The sequence below is a fragment of the Argiope bruennichi genome, chromosome 10 (genome assembly GCF_947563725.1).
Source record: "Argiope bruennichi chromosome 10, qqArgBrue1.1, whole genome shotgun sequence".
Lineage (NCBI taxonomy): Eukaryota > Metazoa > Arthropoda > Arachnida > Araneae > Araneidae > Argiope > Argiope bruennichi.
The window spans coordinates 45,719,894-45,739,094 of record NC_079160.1 but is presented as its reverse complement, the minus strand read 5'-3'; the positions used below and the strand labels follow the sequence as shown (position 1 = coordinate 45,739,094).

General features: G+C 28.8%; 1 protein-coding gene across 8 annotated transcripts in view; it reads left to right on the top strand.

The window, feature by feature from the left end:
- Positions 1-19,201, top strand: part of LOC129987925 (forkhead box protein P1-like) — a 536,440-nt gene that overhangs the window by 388,391 nt on the left and 128,848 nt on the right. For all 8 annotated transcript variants that reach the window (XM_056095928.1, XM_056095924.1, XM_056095925.1 and 5 more), the window contains one exon: positions 4,253-4,387. In XM_056095928.1, coding sequence (XP_055951903.1) covers positions 4,274-4,387 — 114 coding nt within the window. In that variant the 5' untranslated portion in view covers positions 4,253-4,273. The remainder of the gene's footprint in view (positions 1-4,252; positions 4,388-19,201) is intronic.

The following is a 19,201-nucleotide window of genomic DNA, read 5'->3' as shown; positions in this document are numbered from 1 at the left end:
CTAATTACAAAGCTATATGGTAATTTCTCATATAATTTGACTGCAAGCCTGGTATAAATACGGCAAAAACCTCATTTGCAGAAAAATTCGTCGAATTTTCTTCATAAATGAATACTTTATTGAGCCGACGTTCTGTCCTAGGGGTATCGCCTCTCCCCCGTGATCTAGGCGCCCCGAGTTCGAGTCCTGGTTCGAGCATGGTTGTTCTTTACCCTGTGTTTAGGGATTGAAATATCCGACCTAAAGTTCAATATCGGTATTCGGTATTTTTTAGATCTTAATATCGGGATACCGGTTTTAATACCGGTAGTATAAATTTTAGAAAAAGAAAGAAAACATAGCTGTTTCATTATTTTATTTGCCAGTTTTATTAGAGAGTGTAAATATCACAAAAAAGTAAAGGAACATCTTATTTATTTAAATCACAAAAAAGTGTAAATATCACTTTTCAGTCTGTGGTACTATTACAAATTTTTGAAATGTGATCTTAAAAAACATAATGCATCCATTGTACTGTCATTAAGCCTGGAACGTAATTTTGTGCAAAAATGATCAACTGTCGAAATCGCTCTTTCGGCATCTACACTAGTTGATGGTACTGTTAGCAATGCGCGATATACTTTTTCCAAGTATTTACCTCTAAATTCCTCATCTTCAAATAAATCGTTTTCTCTTCGGATGGTTTTGGATATAGCAGATTTCTGTATTTATTTTGGTTTATTCAATTTTTTTTATTTATTTATGGCCAATTCCAATTTTTATTCAAGAGACAATCCCTTTTCACTATCGACATTAGTGTCATCATAATCTTCGATAACTGTACCGAATTCTTACGAATATGGATAGGTTTGTGGGTAAAAATTTTTAAGAAAATTTACTATTAACTTGATCAGATTTGAATTGTTAAGTCTTTCTTCTTCTTTTTAATTTTCATTTTTAAAATCATTATAATTATGTAAATACCGCAAGACATTTTTTATTTCGGTATGCCTTTCTTCTGTGCGATTTTTCAATGTAATATATAATTCTTCAGATAGTGATGTATGCTGTTCTTTCAGTGACTGAAACATGAAATTTATTGTTGCATTAGCTGTTAATAAATTAGAATCTCTCCGACATAATGCCTCAACAGTCAGTTTTATTGGAAGTAGAGCTGATATTAAGTCGAATTCACTATCTGAAAAATTAATTTGCAGGTTTAAGTCGATTATTGCTTTGTGAATTTATTTCTCAGTTTGACAGTGGAGACAATTTTAAAAAAATTTTCTAGTAAATACCGAAAAAAAGATATTTAAACTTGTGAATACCGGTATTACAAAACTGTACAAATGCCTCGAAATACCGGTATTGCAATCCCTACCTGTGTTCTATCTGTGAGGTGTGTGAAAGAGCCCCCCTGTAAAAAACGGGGTTGTGCAAGCGAGTGTGTGAGTGTCACCTTCATATGAGCTAAACTTAGATTGCTTCCCGCGGGTGCTCACGTGTCTTTATCCTCAGAAGCTACTGCACCCCTCTTTCTCCAATCTTTTGCACTTGGTTTGAATTGTAGTTAAATCCTAGGGAGATAAGCAACAACAGCATACTTTATTGAAATAGTTATGAAGATACTCATAAAACCAGAAAAATATTTGTTACCGAATTGGAATTATATATCCAATTCGATAACAAATATTGATTTTATAATATATTGGAATTTATATATCGACAATAATTATATAAAAATATTAATGATTTGAACGATTAATGAAGTTATAAAAATATTATTGATTAATCAAATTATAAAAAAAGCATTTTAATTTTTTTAGTTTCTAATTAATGCTTTTATCTCTTACTAAACTTTTTAAATTATAATTTTTTTTATATTTAAGAATAATAAATACAAAATATCAGAGCTATCTTTAAAATTAGAATTTAAATGAAGAACTCGACATTCCAGTTATATTAAGCTAGCATTTGTATTAAGTAATGAACATCCATTTTCTTATTTTTCTATTTTAAACCCAGACATAACTCTATTTTTCATTAGTAGTAAAAATTACGTGCAACTCTTTTTTTTTTTAATTTTCATTCGCCATTACTTATAATCAGTTAATTCAAATTATTATTTCATTTGATTTGGAAATAAACTTAATTGGATGCTTGTATCAAAATTTTATTATTACATGCTCTGAGTTCTAATTACATGAATTTATTTTTCATCATAGCAGTGCTGAATCGTATCGATTACGATTATATAAGTGCATCGATATATATTTCATTTTAATACTATTTCGTGCCTGGGAATTTTCAAAATTATATATTGATGATTTTTAAATGCATTAATTTTTTATGTCTTTGCATTTATGAAATGTGTATAAAAAAGTATTTAGTTAACAAAACATTTGAATCCAAGATTTTAAAGAATTTCAGATCTCTCAGAATCAGAAAAACTAATTTTTGAAACTGTGTCTGTCTGTGAAGATGATAATTTAAAAACAATTTGCATTTGGTGAAACGACCAAATTTGGTATTTGGTCGTTGCACCAAATTTTCACAGTTTCATCATTTATATCAAATTTCATCATTTCTGGATTCCTATAGATGGATTTCATTAAAATCGATTTATTATCGATTATTTATTATCGATTTATCGTCTGTTTGTCAGAATGTAAGTGAATTCGATAGCTAAAAAGCGTAAAAAAGCTATATTGAAAAAATTTGAAACAGAAATTTAATACGTAAAATGTTGGAAAATATCAAATTTTGAGTCAGATTTTTTAAGAAGTTGACTGTCTGTTGGTCTGTACGTTTGCATGCATATAAACGCAATGACTTGAATGAATAAAATTTGATTTAGCATATAATATTTTAGTTAGTATCAGTTAAATATCCTATTTATGAAATTTTTAATAAAATCTCCGAAAAGGATGTCCGTCTATTAGTTTGTACTTTTTTCATGCATATGAACACTACAATTCAAATCGCAGCAATTTAACGAAATGCTATTTCGTATGTAATCTTTTTACTATAATTGTAGTATCATGTCAAATCTTTGTTTCAGTCAGCTAATTTTTTAAAATTAAGATTAAAAAACAGTGTGAGTAGTCTCCACAAAACTTTCTCGCATACTCTATTACATTTGTCGTGCCAGAGAATGTCTTGCATGACCTTGCGAAATATTTTTTGCCGTGAATTTAGCATTTTTATTGAGTCTATCGTGCCATCCTTATCAAGTTTTTTAAAAATTAATTCCTGGCACGCAGTTAATAGTATCTGAAAATCGAATTTGTGCTTCAGACACGTTTTTCCCAACCGATCGAAACAAAAACATTAACACTAAACTGCACTTGTAGTCACAAATTCCCATATCGAATTTGATATATTTAAATCATTGCATTTTTGAATTATCAGTAATGAAAGGGTTAAAGGTTTTTACAGGATTCTGTGGGTAAAGACTGACTGACAGTCAATCCTTTGTTGGGTATGGCCCTAAGTTGATAGATGTCTGTCGACACTATAGACGTAAAATTTTGCATCAATTTTTTTTTTATCTAACTCTCATTTTTATATTTATTTTATTAACTTATATTCGAACAACCGAACAGACAGACTTCCTCTGGCTGGATTTTGCTCAAAATTTGATAGAAATCTACAAATTCGATGTAATGACTACATACCAAATTTCACCGTCTAGCTCAAGCGTTTTTGTATTATCTGTATCACAAACAGACAAAACAGAAGGACATTTTCTAAAAATGTCCTTCTGTCCTTCGCACTCATGGAGATCTAAAACGTGGGGATTCATTAACATCTCGAATGTGAACTTCTTGACGATTCTTATATTTTCTTTATACTTCATATATGAGGAAGTAAAAAGGATATTCAAGATGCTTAACCGGTTTCCTCCGCTTTATTACATATCAGAAAATGCTCATGTGGGACTCTAAAAATAAAAATCTGAGTATATTTGATGTTCACGGCATTGGTAAAGAATGCGGGGGACAGCGCATTTATCTATCCCACTGATTTAACCCTTTCCCTACTGACCAGGCCGAATCGGCCGCACAATTTTTATATTGGTGAGCCGATTTCCGTTTCAAGCGATGTTTGTAAGATGTAAAGCGAAGAAATTCTTGGTCATAACTCGATTTGCATCATACAACCGTCGTTTGAAACATTAACCAAGATAATATTTGCATGACCGACAAAGTTATCAAAGAGTTAATTATATTTTTTCGACAACTTGTTGATTTTTTTAAATATCTTTTCACAGGTTCCTGAAACGGGACATGGCATGATGGACCATGAGGAGGATGGAGACGTCGCGATCAATTTATCCAAAAACCAGGCGCCAAGATCTGCAGACACTCCTAACGGAAATGCAGAGCCGGAGAACGGAGAGCCCCAGGTACGATTTTTTCTTTTTTTTTTCATCGTTGTGGAAAAAAATCTATAAGAAATATGTTTTCTTTACGACTTTTTTCCCTTCTAGTAGGGGAGGTTTCGTCAGAATTTTGATTTTTCTAATTCATTCAGAGTATTGATTTCCGAGTTTTATACTCTTTTCCTTTAAAATGAATCACGACTAATGTCAACCCATTAATCAAATTAACGATTAAGTTGTCATTGCAATTAATTTTGGATTATCTGCCTTTTTATTTTAGGTGACAGATTTTTTTGAGATTGAAGGAATAAAATGATTTTTATTTTCGACTTATACTATAAATTAATATTTTTATGACTGGATAAATCATTTTTTGGAAAAAAGCATGTTAGAATTATATTTCAAAAATTTTTTTTATGATTTTTTTTTACTAAACCGTTTTTATTTAGTGCAATTATTAACGTTATTCTTTGATTTTTTTAAATAGAGAAAGTTAGCTTTAATTAATAAAAAAAGATAGAATATGCATCTTTGGTCTGTTAATTTTAATTCTTTTCTCAAGTGCTATCTAGTTACCTTAAAAAATAAACTGTACAAACCAAATATGCTTTATATGTTTTATCTCGTATAGAATAATAATTTGCCAGTAATTGAAGCTTTCGATTGCAAAAATGGACGAATTTATTTAAATTATCGTATTAAGATTCTTTTCGTGGATTTTTTTAAAAAAATGTTTTAATAAAATTGAAATAAAAATTTATATTTTACCAATCTTCAAATTTAAAAAATAATTAAATTTAAAAATGGTGAAAATTATATTTTTTAGCATTTGCATTATTATTTGATTGAAAATTTTGAAATTAGCGATATAATTCACATTAATAATATGTAAAATTTATAAATTTGTTGTTTGTAAATAGAAAACAAATTTCTTATAATGAAAATTAATTTTGTATTGCGGTTTAATTAAAACATCTAGGTTGGAAACTGTTAATCCTTTGATATTTGAATTTCCTATTATTTTGGTGATTTTTAGTTTAATACTTTTCATATACGAACTATAATACCTTTAAAAAATCTGATTTACTTTATCCACTGCCGTGTGTATATATGCATTGAATTATATTGCACATTAAAAGGAATCGTACTTTTACTCATGTTGCAGTATATTTAAAATTTAAGATTTTTTCATCGGAATTGCATTCTTATATTAAAATTAGATTAAAGTTTTTTAAAAATTATTTGTAATAAAACTGATTACTATTATTACTACTAATTTTTACTAAAAGCTAATGATTATAATTGGAAATTTCTTAAAGCTGTAAAGTTTTTATAGCGTAGTTTCGCAAATACTTGGAACATTTTTATAAATATCATTTCGAAAAACTACAGTACTTATTGTATTGTGAATAAAATTCGCTAATTTATTATAAGTAATTTTTTCTTTCTCTGTACTTCCTTTGACCAATAAATAAGAAACATTCCCACAGATTAATTCTTTGGATAATTAATAATAAAATCGCACCAACACTTCTCCAAGACGATCATTTCCTTTTCTTTCCCCTTAAAAAGCCAATAAAACCACTTCCAAAACCTCTCTAGAAAGATTAATAACTAATTAAATAATTACAACTACGAATGACTTTTGCCTTTTCGACCTCCCCTTCATATCTCACGGCACTTTTTAGAAACGCATTTAAAAACCCCTCAACATTCCTTTAATATCCCACACCTGGGAGACGTACACACATTCCGAACCCATCCCCATATCGGATGTGTACATTCCCCCCATTCACATATATAGACAGATCTGCTACAGCGAATGACAGCGCAACTAGATACTGTATCTTGTGAAACGCGTTTAAAAATGGGTTGTTGGGCACCTAATGGGGGAAATTAGGGCCATCAGTGGGGCCCGAGAGCCCTCTACTGCGGCCCTGATGGCCCCACTAATGACGATAGCGGTGTACATGCGAGAGCTATTTTTTTTTCACCCTTCCGATATTTGCGTATAACGCGACTCTACCGTCGCGTTTACCGTTTCGCAGATAACGCCAAATATCATCGCTCCGTTGAAAAAGGAACTTAGTTTTTATTCCCACCGTACGAAGTATCAAAAAAATCCAGGATTTCTTTTTATGTGTTTTTAAATATTTTCTTTTGTCGGTATTTCTCCCCTGCCCCCCTACTCCAACCCCCTCTGATGTCTCGTAATTTTGCAGGTTTTAGTTGGTTGTCGTCGGGGAACGTCTTTATATCTGATTGTTGTGTTTTTTCTTTTCTTTCTTTCTTTTTTTTTAATTCTCAGGGAGAAAAAAAAACTTTACTTTTTATGCGAGTGTTTATCAGCCTGCATCATGTTTGATATGCGTTTATAATAAGTGACGCTATTTCAGGTCGCGTTATTTGTAATCATATCCTTTTATTACGCTGTTCAGACTCCGTAATGAGGATTTTATGTACCTGGTTCTGGGGTATCGCGTACAGATCTTTTAATTATACCTCTTTAAATGAGTTAATAATAATCAGGATGGTTACCGCGGGTATGGGCACGAGGTTTCAAGCGCGTAATTTTGCCTCTCCCTTAACTGTAATGAAATTATAGACGCTGTAATTTAATTTTTTCTCACTGCAAGACATTTTATATTAGCGAATTTCTGAAGATAAACTAGCTTTAGTTGTACGGTTATTTTAAATCACAGATTATATTTATTGAAATTTTACTATTGTTTATTTTATAACTATATAGAATAATTTCTGTTCTAGTTGAATTTAAATATGATGGCAGAAAATTTAAAACAAACAATTTTTATCCAAAATTTTGCTATTTCTATTAAGTAATTAGATATGCTAACTCCTTTAGAAATTATTTATAGAAATTTTTATTATTAACATTATGACTAAGTTATGCAAGTGCTAAAATTCCTATATATATATATATAAAATTTTCTCAGGATTCCTTGCGTATTAATCATTTTCTTATGTACAATTCTCCAGTATCATATTCTTAAAGAATGAAGTTGTTAAAAGAACTGAACTTTTAAGAATTTGCACAATTTTGCTACTTTCTGTTGAGGCAATGCTTCTAAAGCCGGAATAAATAAACATTGAAAAAAAAAAGATTATTTTAACTCTCAGAAAAACTCTCAATCGAGTACATAAATTTGTCTTATTAAATCGAATGCGATTTGTTTATTAAAGCATTTATCAAACTGTGCTCCATTAATGTCATTTATCTTTTTAAATTTTTGTTAATATCACCTATCGAAATTGTCCATTAAATATTTTGAAAGGTCATATTTTTCCCTTCGTTTTTACCGAAACATCGCTTTAAAATTTATCATTGTAAATTAATTCTATTCATAGAATTTCAAAAGTTTTATTGACAGTTTAAATTAAATTTGAGCATACTTTTTATTTTCAAAACATGTCGCAAATCTAGAAAAGCAGCATATTTTAAATATGTTTTTTTAGCGGCAAAAAAATAAGTAATCTACAATAACAAGAAATGATCCTAATATTTCTTTTCTCATGGTTAAAGTTTAGAAGAAATTGTCACCTTGAACTTAATATTTACTTCCGTAATATATATGCAGTTATTTTTTCAAGATGGTTAAATAATGTTTAAAAGAATTTGAATATGAAATAAATAAATAAATAAGCAACAAACACAAATAAAAAAAATATACACACCATAAATATCGCCACTTTTACAAATAAATTTTTTTATTTGAACAAAACAATTCAAATAGAATATCAAAATCATTTTTCTCCTAAACTGAATCGCCTGCAAAGTATCGGAGTTGAAAATAATAAAAATTCAAAACGCTCGACTTTGAAATGTAAATGAAAAAAAAAAAAAGTTAAAAAAAGCTCGAAAAATCGAGGAGCGAGAAAACGAAATCAACAACAACCAAAAGGGATGAGAAAAAGTAAATAAATAAAAAGTGGCGCAAAAAAAATATTCCGAAATCGCAATAAAAAAAAAGCAAAGCTTTACCAGCCCACAAATAAATAAATGTAATAAATGGAGTCTGTGAAAAAAGACGTTGTTTGTTGTTGTTGTTGCTGTCGGATAGAATTGTTACAAAAGCGGTGGCATCAGCTTCCAGTGTATCGGAGTTGAGTGGAGCGGTAACTGCGTTAAAGATTTGTTTTATGACTCTGACACTTTGGCTGGCGCTCCACGCCCCTTCTTATTTCGCTTCCTTAAATGCACTTTCGACAGATCCCGCGTATAGACGATGAAAGGGGGCCATCCACAAATAATCTAATTTCACATTTGTGGTGGAAAGTTCGTAAAGTTCTTCTGATACAGCTTGGATTTATTATTAATTTTATTTAATATTAAGGTCTTTTAATTATGTCAAACTATTTTGAAATTTCATGCAGTATATAAAATCAATTATTATATGAGACTGCTTAAAAAATTTTTTAAACTGAAAAATAATTCTTATAAACGACTGATATAACTTTAATTTAAAAAAAAGTTATAATGGCATAATATCAAGCCAATTTCCAATTTAAATAGTTTATATTTTTGTGAAATTGGATAGCCGTTTTTAACCCTTTATATCCCAACGATACTTATAAAGTACCGTTTAAATCATGATAATATTTTCACAATCTAACTATTTGTTTGTGGTATACAAAAGAACATGAAATTGTAGCTCTAACAGCAGGAAATAGGTTTCAACTAAAAGCAGAAATAAAAAAAACCCTTAAATTATTAACTACATTGATTAAGTTACATTAATTAATTTGAAAAATTATTTTTCTCTTTCCTGAGGTTTGTTCTGTACCAAAATTTTTCTAATAACATAAAAATAAAATTGACAATTTGATGGTAAAATATTTTAGTAAATAAAGGATTAAATCTATCGTAAATAATAGCGAGTTTATTTATGGCAAAGTTAATGTAAAATGCAACTTTTTTCCCAAATTAGATGATTGTAATATGTTAAAAGTCCTGATTTTTTAAATAGTACTTCTAATAGATGTTCTTTTAATATTTGGAATTAATTATTTGGTATATTTATGTTTAAAATATCATTTTTATCAATATATAAGTAAATAGACTTTAATGTTTAAATAGTTATGCATTTTCAATTATACATTTTGTTGATAATCAAAAGCTGAATAGATTATGTAGGCTGACAAAATTTTCACTTTTATACGAAATGTTTACATTTATAAATTAAATCATAGATGCAAATGCTATATTGATTAAATTTATCAAAAGTGAAAACAAAGATAATAAAATTTTGGCAAGTATTCAATGCATATTATTTATTCATCTAAAAAAATTCTTTTCCTCACACATAAAAATGGATTGTCGCTGCTTTTACATCGTCTAAATGGATATAGTCTCTTCAAAGAAGTATTATCTTTCATTTTTTTATATAAAAGTTACTTCCCTTAAGGAAATTTTTGATCTTATAATTTTATGAGTAAAGTTATTTTCCCCTCTGTTCCAAGAACCGTAATAAAAATGGGGAATATTTTTATAATTACAGGAATTTATACGTTATAATCACAGTTTATATTTCGTCATAATTGCTATATCTAATCGATTCAAATTCTGTATATGTATTTTGTTTAACAATCATCCAACTTTTCTTCTCTCTATTTGTACTTAAAAGTTAAAAAGAGTAAATTCTAATGATAAGTATTCAACAGTATTTAGTAAGCCATGAACTTATCAATAAAAATTAGCTCATATGTTTCAATACTGATAGTAAAAAATAAATGGTTTATCAGTGTTATGTTAACTTATATTTAGATAAATAGCTTTTTAAATTTTTTTCAGTCGCGACTATTTTTCCGGTAAGGACAAGTATCCCAATTCCCTTGCTGGTTAAAAATTAATGAACCCTATGAATAAAGTGTAGGAAAACCAGCGGAAATTGTTTTTCCCAAAATTTCGCGCCTACTCTCTAATGTATTTGTGTGTAGTTAACTCTATGCTGTTTTGGCGAACAAAAATTTCTGAAAAACTTATTAAAATGCCATTTTTGGCAATTTTTTGGCGATTAAAAGCTAGGATGCGATTAAAACAAAAGTATCAGAAAAACCGTACTTGTATTTTGGCGCCTTTTTATCAAATTGATTAAAACCAAAATTTGATGCAAAATTATAATTGTAGTCACAAAGTGAGAGATATCAAATTTCATATGTTTACATAATTGCATTTTTAAATTATCACGTTTGCATACTTACGAATTTATAAACTATAGATAATTAACCCCTTGACTGATTGGGTTAAAAATTCGATACATATCTGTACTTTCGATGGTAAATCTATGTGCAAACTTTTGTCCATCTAGCTCTATTCATATTGTATTTATCGTGTTAACTTTTATTTAGACAGCCAGATCAATTTCTCTGAATTGATATCCTTCATAACTTGATAGAAATCTTCATTAGAGACCATATACCAAATTTCATCCCTCTTGTTCAAAGCGTTTTGGGATTATCCCTTTCACATACATTTGTGGTGGCTGTCCACAAATGTATGTGAATAACCATTAGACAAAAGTGAGCACCTTTGTCTAGTGGTTATGTTACGTGGCTACGGAGCCTAGCGTCGCAGGTTCCATCCTCGCTCAGGCTACAGCCACACATTCAAACGTAATTCCAAAATTGTGTTTTTCTAATTGGGGGTGGGGAGAACCTGAAGCGTGGCGATGTGTGAAAATCGCGAGTTCGAATTTTTTGATGATTAAAATAATTTCTTTTTGTATACAGAGAAAGTAATAAAATATTCTTTAAAGCTATAAGTAATGATAAAATAATAGAAATTTCGTTATGTTTTGCTTGTTAACCCTAATAAAATTCCTCAAACAAATATGTCATATTGAATTATATTTGCTTATCTGCTATCATTGTTTTATATTCTATCATTATGTTTCATATTATATACTATCATTGTTTCCACAATCTTAAGTGTTAGTTTCCTTTTGGGATTTGGACCCTTGTTTTTAGAAATCGTAGTTTAAAAATTAAAATCCTCTTTATAAATATAAGACATTATATAAATATAATAAATTAAATAAATATGAGATATATATTATATTGAATTATATTTGCTTATTTGCTTTTATTATTTTATATTCCATCGTTATGTTTCATATTATATGCTATCATTGTTTTCACAATTTAAACTTCAGTGTTTGATTCCTTTTTGGATTTGGACTCATAATTTAAAAAATCCTTTAAATAAATATGAGACACTGAATTATTTTTATTTAGTTTTATTAAAAAATCACACAGACAAAAAGTGTCATTATTGTGTTCCCAACCCTAAAACTTAATTGTTTCACCCCATTTGGGTTTGGACTCATAGTCTCAGAATTCCTCAGGATTAGAAACCACAGAAATGCGCATTTTATTTTTCAATAATCCCCCCTCCAAATAAAAACACAAATACCAAAAACTCCTGCTTTTCTGTAGTGAAGCGAACGCCAAACATTTTTTCACTGACGCCAACTCTCCTGACACCCTCTCACGCACCGTTCGTTGTTGTTCATCAATTCCGAAACATCCTCCCGCATTCTATTCCACCCCCTCTCCCTGAAAAATAAGCAATAAAAAATACTCACACTCACACCCTCCACACCAAATATCAAGCTTGTCTGCCCTTTTCTTAGAACACCATGAATCACAATGCCTCCTTTTTCATCAATCAGACACTTTGCGACTATAGACCATTCATTGATTGGCGTATTCGATTTTGAACGGAACAAATAACTAACAAAATAGATAAACCATTGATCCCGTTTGAAAATCACGGAACTCATGTATTTATATATTAGATGTATTGAAAAGGGGGGAGGGGAGGGGCGTGAGTTTATTTTTTGGTGTAGTTTTCTAAGCGTTAAGAAACGGTTTTCTTTAGGTAACACAGTATAACAATAACGTTGAAGAAACGAAGTGAGAATGTGAGAGTTTTTTGGCGAACAGGAAATTATAAGCCACCAATTTATACACCTAGCAGCAACAATAATAAAAAGTGAAGAAAGAGGTGGAAAAAAAAGCCGCCATCAAAATAAAAATAAAACATTTTGTTTTGTCTGGGAGCTGAAGAGGTAAAGTGGTGTGAGTTAAGTGGTTTAAGGAGGGAAAAAAAGGGATTTTTTTTAGGAGATTTTTTTTCTCTATTCCCTAAGGTTTAATTTGTTTGTTTTAATCCAAGAGATTGAGATGCTGTGATAATAGCTTTTTTTTTGTTGTATGATTCTTATCATGTGGTTCGAGTTACAGATTAGCATTCCAGCAAATTTTGATGATAGGAATTTTTTTTTTCTTATTATTATTGCCAAAATTTCTAGGCTAAGAGATTAATACTGCTACAAAAAAAGTGCATCTGCTTTTTAAAAAAGAAGGGAAAAAAAGATGTAGAACCTTCATTTTAAAAAAAGCTACTTTATTGTTTCGATTGATATAAAGAAATAACCTTTTAAAGTTACATTTTATCATTTTTAATCATTATCATTTTCACATACCAAAAAAAATTTAAAATGTGGAAAATGTGAGTTTTATTTCATGTAAGATACTTTATTTGATAAAAATTCTTCAATTCGAAATGTAAATTTACCTGTTATAATGCATTAAACAATGAGAATAATTTATTATTTTTTTATTATGACCTATTGTCTATGATGCTTTTTATATAAATATACGCGAATTATTTTTGATGATTTTTTTCCTGCATGTATTTTATAAAAATAATTAGATAGCTCATAAATCTGAATCTCTGGAAGTTATTTGTTTTAAGTAATGAAGTTTGCTGTTTATATAAGCAATATATTTATTGTTTATATAAGTAAAATAATCAGATATTTAACCTCTTAACTGACTACAATGGTATGCACAACGATATACATATTTCATTCTGATTGTGGTGATTCATATTTTCTATCTACCCATTTTGGCCTGCATTTGAAGTACCTTCTTTTTCCTTTTTTGTGGAATGAAAATGCCGTGGAGAACTTTTTTTTGATTGACATTTTATAAATAGTAATTATCCTCCATTTATTGCTATATAAAGTAAGCAAGGACAATGAAACAATTGCTCAATGATAGGTATACAGTTTTCAATGTTGGTTGAGTTCATGGAATTATTTCATTTTCAAAGTTATCATGATATAATTTTAGAATCTCATAATGAGCTTTATATGTATATTCAATTAAATAGAATTTTGAAAATAATCTTTTAGTTAAGGTGTATGTACACACTTCAAACTTCAAAAATCGTACAAAATATCGAATATTTTTTTTATTGCTTAATAATGTTCTCTGATCCTTTAGCTTTCAAACGATACCAAGACGTTGGCAATATTCGAAATATTTCTCGAGTTATAATTATTTTTCTTGTGGTGCTTTCATTAAAAACTCTAGTTACGGTGTTTTTAAAACTCAATTTATGAAGAATGATATTTTCCCACTATGTTGCTTCATTCAAACAATCATAACTCAACAAGAAATGAACCAGATACAGTTATTTATATATCAAAATAATCTGTATGAAATAGCGGATGTTTGGTGCCTCAATCAAAGTTATATGTATAGAAATAAATTTTTAATAGCTGTTTAAAAGTTAAAATGACAGAAAAATCTCGCTTTTTCTATTCATCGTTGATGAAAAAATTGTTTAAAAAAAACTATACATTTTTATAACTTGTTTGAGGCAGACAACATGAAGACTAATATTAGGCATAATTTCCATCTAGAATTGTTTGTCTGTACAAATTAGAATTTAAGATATCATGTTTCAAAAAATAGGCTAATTAGCTCATTAAATATTATTTAATGAATTAATAATTAGTGTAATATGGTTTTTCTCACTGAAATGAGTTTAAACATATATTAATAACCTACTGTGAAAAAACTGGATTTTTAAAGTTAAAATTAAAAAAAAACATCTTCAAGTGTGTACGTACACCCTAAAATAATAATAATTAGTATCGAAACCCTAAAGTCCTTGTATGATCGTCCAACTTTTTACTTAACACTTTCAACACTACCGACGAGATATCTCGTCTTTCAGATACTTCTAATACATATCTGAAGAAGAAAATGCAACCTATCTAAACTGGCATAAGATTAAGTTTTAGACCACAGAAACCTGTAAATGGAAATGTTTGAAAGACGAGATATCTCGTCGGTTTCGTTGAAAGTGTTAAATAAGTATTTTGATGGTAATTCAGAAATCCCCTGTAAAAATAATTAAGCCTGGTATTCGTGTAAATGTTCTTTAACCTGTTAACCGGGTAATTTAAATTCCATTCGTTTTACATTGAAATATTTCGTCATACCCAGTTAACAGGTTAATATTTAATTATTCACTCACAAATCATTTTGTTAACTACAAACGTTATTTGACAAATAAAACAATTAGCAGTTGCTTCAATAATATTTAAAAACACTGCCTTTTATCGAAGTAAATTCACTTAACAATACTAATGTTTATGTCACTAAATAATTGCTTACGTATACCCTCATCTTTACATTTTACTTCGCAAACAATTCTTACTATGACTCATACCCCTTGTGCTCGAAACTTCCACCTTCAAGTCTCCGGCAACTTTTCTCACAGCGGAAGCTAGTTGTAGCTTTTTGTATTCAGTTGCTTTCACTCGCTACCCCCTAAACTTTCTCCCCCCCCCCCTCTTTACAAAAGAAGCAGTTTAAGTTATTTCTCGGTATAAATGTGCGTTGTATTCTTTTGCCTCATGTTTGACAAATTTCTCAATCCTTCAGCTGGATAAATAAATTCCGGTGTATCCTTTTTTTCTCTGTTATTCATCTTTTCTTTCTTTGAGTTTTTTGGCGAAAGGAGAACGTTGGCTGCTTGTCTGTGGTTATGATATTTTTATTTATTATGTGTCCGATATTGTGAGCTTTTAAAAGCGTTGTTTTGTTTAAGGTGATGAATGGGTTTTTCGCCAAGCAGAGTTCCACTTCCTCTGCTGCCTGCTTTTCTTGGGCGCGAAGAGGTGTTAGCAGGTTTTTTTAGGAGGTGGAAATTGGCGCGAATGAAGGTTTTTCCCCCTTTAACAGAATTAGATTTTGGAATTTTTGGGGTTAAAGAAATATTACTTTCGTCTTCAGTTAAGCAATGTTATGATGCATTTGTTTTAAAATGATGCCTGTCATTATTGGTTGATGTAATTTATCATTTTGCGTACGAAAATGTAAATCAATATATAAAACTATTTTGTTAATTTTTTATTGAAGTCTATAACCAACTGTAAAAAAATATTTTCTTCGTCTATATAATATTGATTTTATATTATTTGATATCTAACGCTAGTGTCATTTGGAATTCTCACTATGGTACTTAAGGAAATAATACTAAATGTTGTAGGCTTCGCGATTTTTTCAATTTTTAGTCCCTAAAAATATATAGAAAGTTCTGTTTTACAAAGAGACTTAACAAATACTATTGCAATGAAGTTCTTTATTCTATCCAAGTAGCACATATATATATATTATACAATATTATATGACATTAAACAATATTCGCAAGGTTATATAACATTGTTAAATGTTAAGTTATATAATATAATGCTGCACAATATTGTATAATATTGTGCAACAGGATGGGTATACATATACTTCAACTTGAAAATCGCTAATTTAAAAATTACACCGCCTGAGCGTCTTAAATAAAAATTAAGAACCAAAATCATTAGAACCTACTTTATAATTATTTGCATGCAACAAACTATAGCCTTCTCCTAAAGTTCTTAAAATTTTAAAAATTATAAGATTTTTTCGTGAATATTACTTGAATTCTAATTTTCCTATTTAATACCGCCTTCATCATTTTTATAATTTTATCGTACCAATAATGAATGCCTCCTTTGTGTATAAGAAAGTTCAGCTAAAGAATAATTTAATGCTATTATTAACAAGCATAAAATAAAAAGTTTGAGTCAGTTTCTTCCGAATCATTTGACTTTCACCAACAGTGACTGACTGACTGACTGCTTTGCTGCATTATTACTTTAAATGCTGTAGAACAGGTTCTACAGACTTCATTGCGGGAAAGAGGACTTTCTATTATTTGTGTCAAAAACGCAAGGTGTTTTAACCAGTTAACTGTTTCGACTTCAAAAAACGCGTATATATATATATATATATATATATATAATTATATAATATAATAATTATTATATAAATATAATAATTGTCATTGAATCTTAAAATGTTGCATTTTTATGACAAGTATACTCGTCGAGATCAGTTAAGTGGTTAAAAACACCCTAATTGATCATGTAATTCGCGGTGAAAATTGGTTATTTACAGTATTGGTAATGACATATTTCCACGTTTTCAAAATCAAATTTTATCATTTTTCCGATCGATTAATTTTATATTATGTGATAATCGTACAATATTTTTAATATCTGAGGCACTTATGTACAAATTTATTAATTTTATTATTTTATTAATCACTTATTTTGCTTCTCTTTATTTATGTTTGACACAGTTTATTATTTTATGAAATGAAGCTTTTTCTTTGTTCCAAGCCTGTGTTTAATTTATATAAGCTAATCAAATCATTTTATACTCTGTAGACGTAGTTTCACGAGTAGTAGTAGTAAGATTGCACAGCTTTAAATGAAAATGTTAAATACCTACCTATAAAAGCGTCTGTTAAAGGAAAGAATTCTTGTATTTTATGTGTAAAATGAACGTATATGTATATATAATATAATATTCTTTAAATGGGAGGTGGGTTAATAGATTCTGCAATAACTGTTTCTTATTTCATTTGAACGAATTTATTTTCTGTATAAATAATATGCAGTCTGAAATGCAGTAAATTCCATATATTGCTTGTTATAGGGAATAGTGAAGTACGGGATATTTTTATACAGTAGATTTCTATTTAGATAAACGCATATTTGTACAATGTATGATTTTTAAGCGTGTTATATGGAAGTTTCTTATACTTAACAAGTTTTATTTTTTCGAAATGCTTTTAAAATCACTCTTAAAGGTTATTACTTTTTACGTTTTTACAGATTAAGCTAGTAATCTGTATTTTCCCCCTTTATTAACAATTACATAACTATTAAGAAAAAACTGTTGTTAGCGTAATTTCAACTATTTTGCATAATGAAAATAGTAAATTTGATTAAAAAATTTTAAGTAATTTTTAATTTTTAAACACTGGTATTATTTTGTTTCATTTTATGCTGATTTATTTTTTCACCTTTTTTTTAATTTTCCTTTGTATTATTTTGTCTCTTACTCACTCGCGAGCTAATTTCTCTTAAGCCTGATTAGGACAAATAACCGGCAGATGGCAGCACAGAAACGAAGATGATGGTTCATAATTTAAAAAATTGAAAACGTGCATTAACGTCCATGCTGATTTTATAATTGAAAAAAGAAGCCTTTGACAAATACCGAATCTTATTTTCATTTATGGTTTCAATATAAATGTTTTTATTAATCTCAAAAGTAAATGAATTATTAGGTACTATTGTAGTTTATCTGAGGTATTAAACTTGGCTTTTATGCTGTAAAGAAATAAGACGAAGCATTTTTCTTTGGATATCTTTTATTTGTAGATAGTAAATGCTTTAATACATTTGAGATTTCAGTTACAATTAATAGTAAATGTCTGTATTTTAAGCAAATTTTTTTGTCTGAAATTATTTCTAGTGCATTAAATCTTAAGCACTAGATTTAATGTACTAGAAATGAGTATTTCTTTTGAGTTTGAGAATTTTTTAAATAACTTTGCTACTTGTTTACAAATAAGAATTAAAATCTCTTACTTAATTATTATTATTATTTATTTATTTTGTTAAGAACCGAACTTTATTAGATAATATTGATTTCATGTGCTTTCTTCTGAAATCTTTACAAGATTATTATTCATAATATATCAGTTTTACTTTTTTCATAAATGATACTTTTGCAGTTAATAATATGTTTGCAGCGAAGTTTTATAATTAATAAATGTTGGTTAATTTAAATTATTAAAGAAACATTAAATAAGCCAATATTTAATTAATCCAAAAAATACCTTTTTGTTATCTCTCTCTTTTATTACATTGTTTGAATAACATTTTTAAAAATTTCTTTAGTCATGTACGAAATATTTCGAATGTTTTGAAACATATTTTTGAAAAGGTTAAAAAAAAAAAGACATCCTTCATTTATTTCGTATTTAAAATTAATGAGTCAAAAAAAGCTAACTAATTTTCTTTAACGAAGTTCTGTTTATTTTAGTTTTTATTTTTTATTTTCGCTTATTTTTTGAATGAAATCTCGCTGATTGTGTTAATACTCCAGAAGTTTCCAAGCTCGAATGTGTTTAATCCATAAACAAAGTTAAAGTCACATTTTTCCCCCTCAGTCTGTAATCAAATTATAGCTGCGTCACTGAGCTTAAATCCTATCCTGTACAAACACGAGCCATTATTTATTTACTAAAACATTAGCGTCAATTATTTTATCGTAAAAATCCAAGGCAACCGTATGGTGTAATGGCGGAAACATCTTTTCACTGCCTTTGGGCTGATAAAACAATAACAAAAGAACAAATAAATAAAAAACTCGCTGTAAATTTGCTTACCGAAGTATATCACACGGCTAACAGACGATATTTACTTGTGTACTCAACTGTTTTTTATTTTTTCTTCTTTTTCGTTTTGCTCAGAATTTTTTTTTATTCCCAATTTCATTTTCACTTTAGGCAACGCAGAGAAAAGGGTGTTCCTTTTTATAAATTTAACTTAATTATAACCGCTCTTTCTTAATTACACGTTAAAGCCTAGCGAGTCTTCAAATGCTATGTCAACATCGAGCACGAAA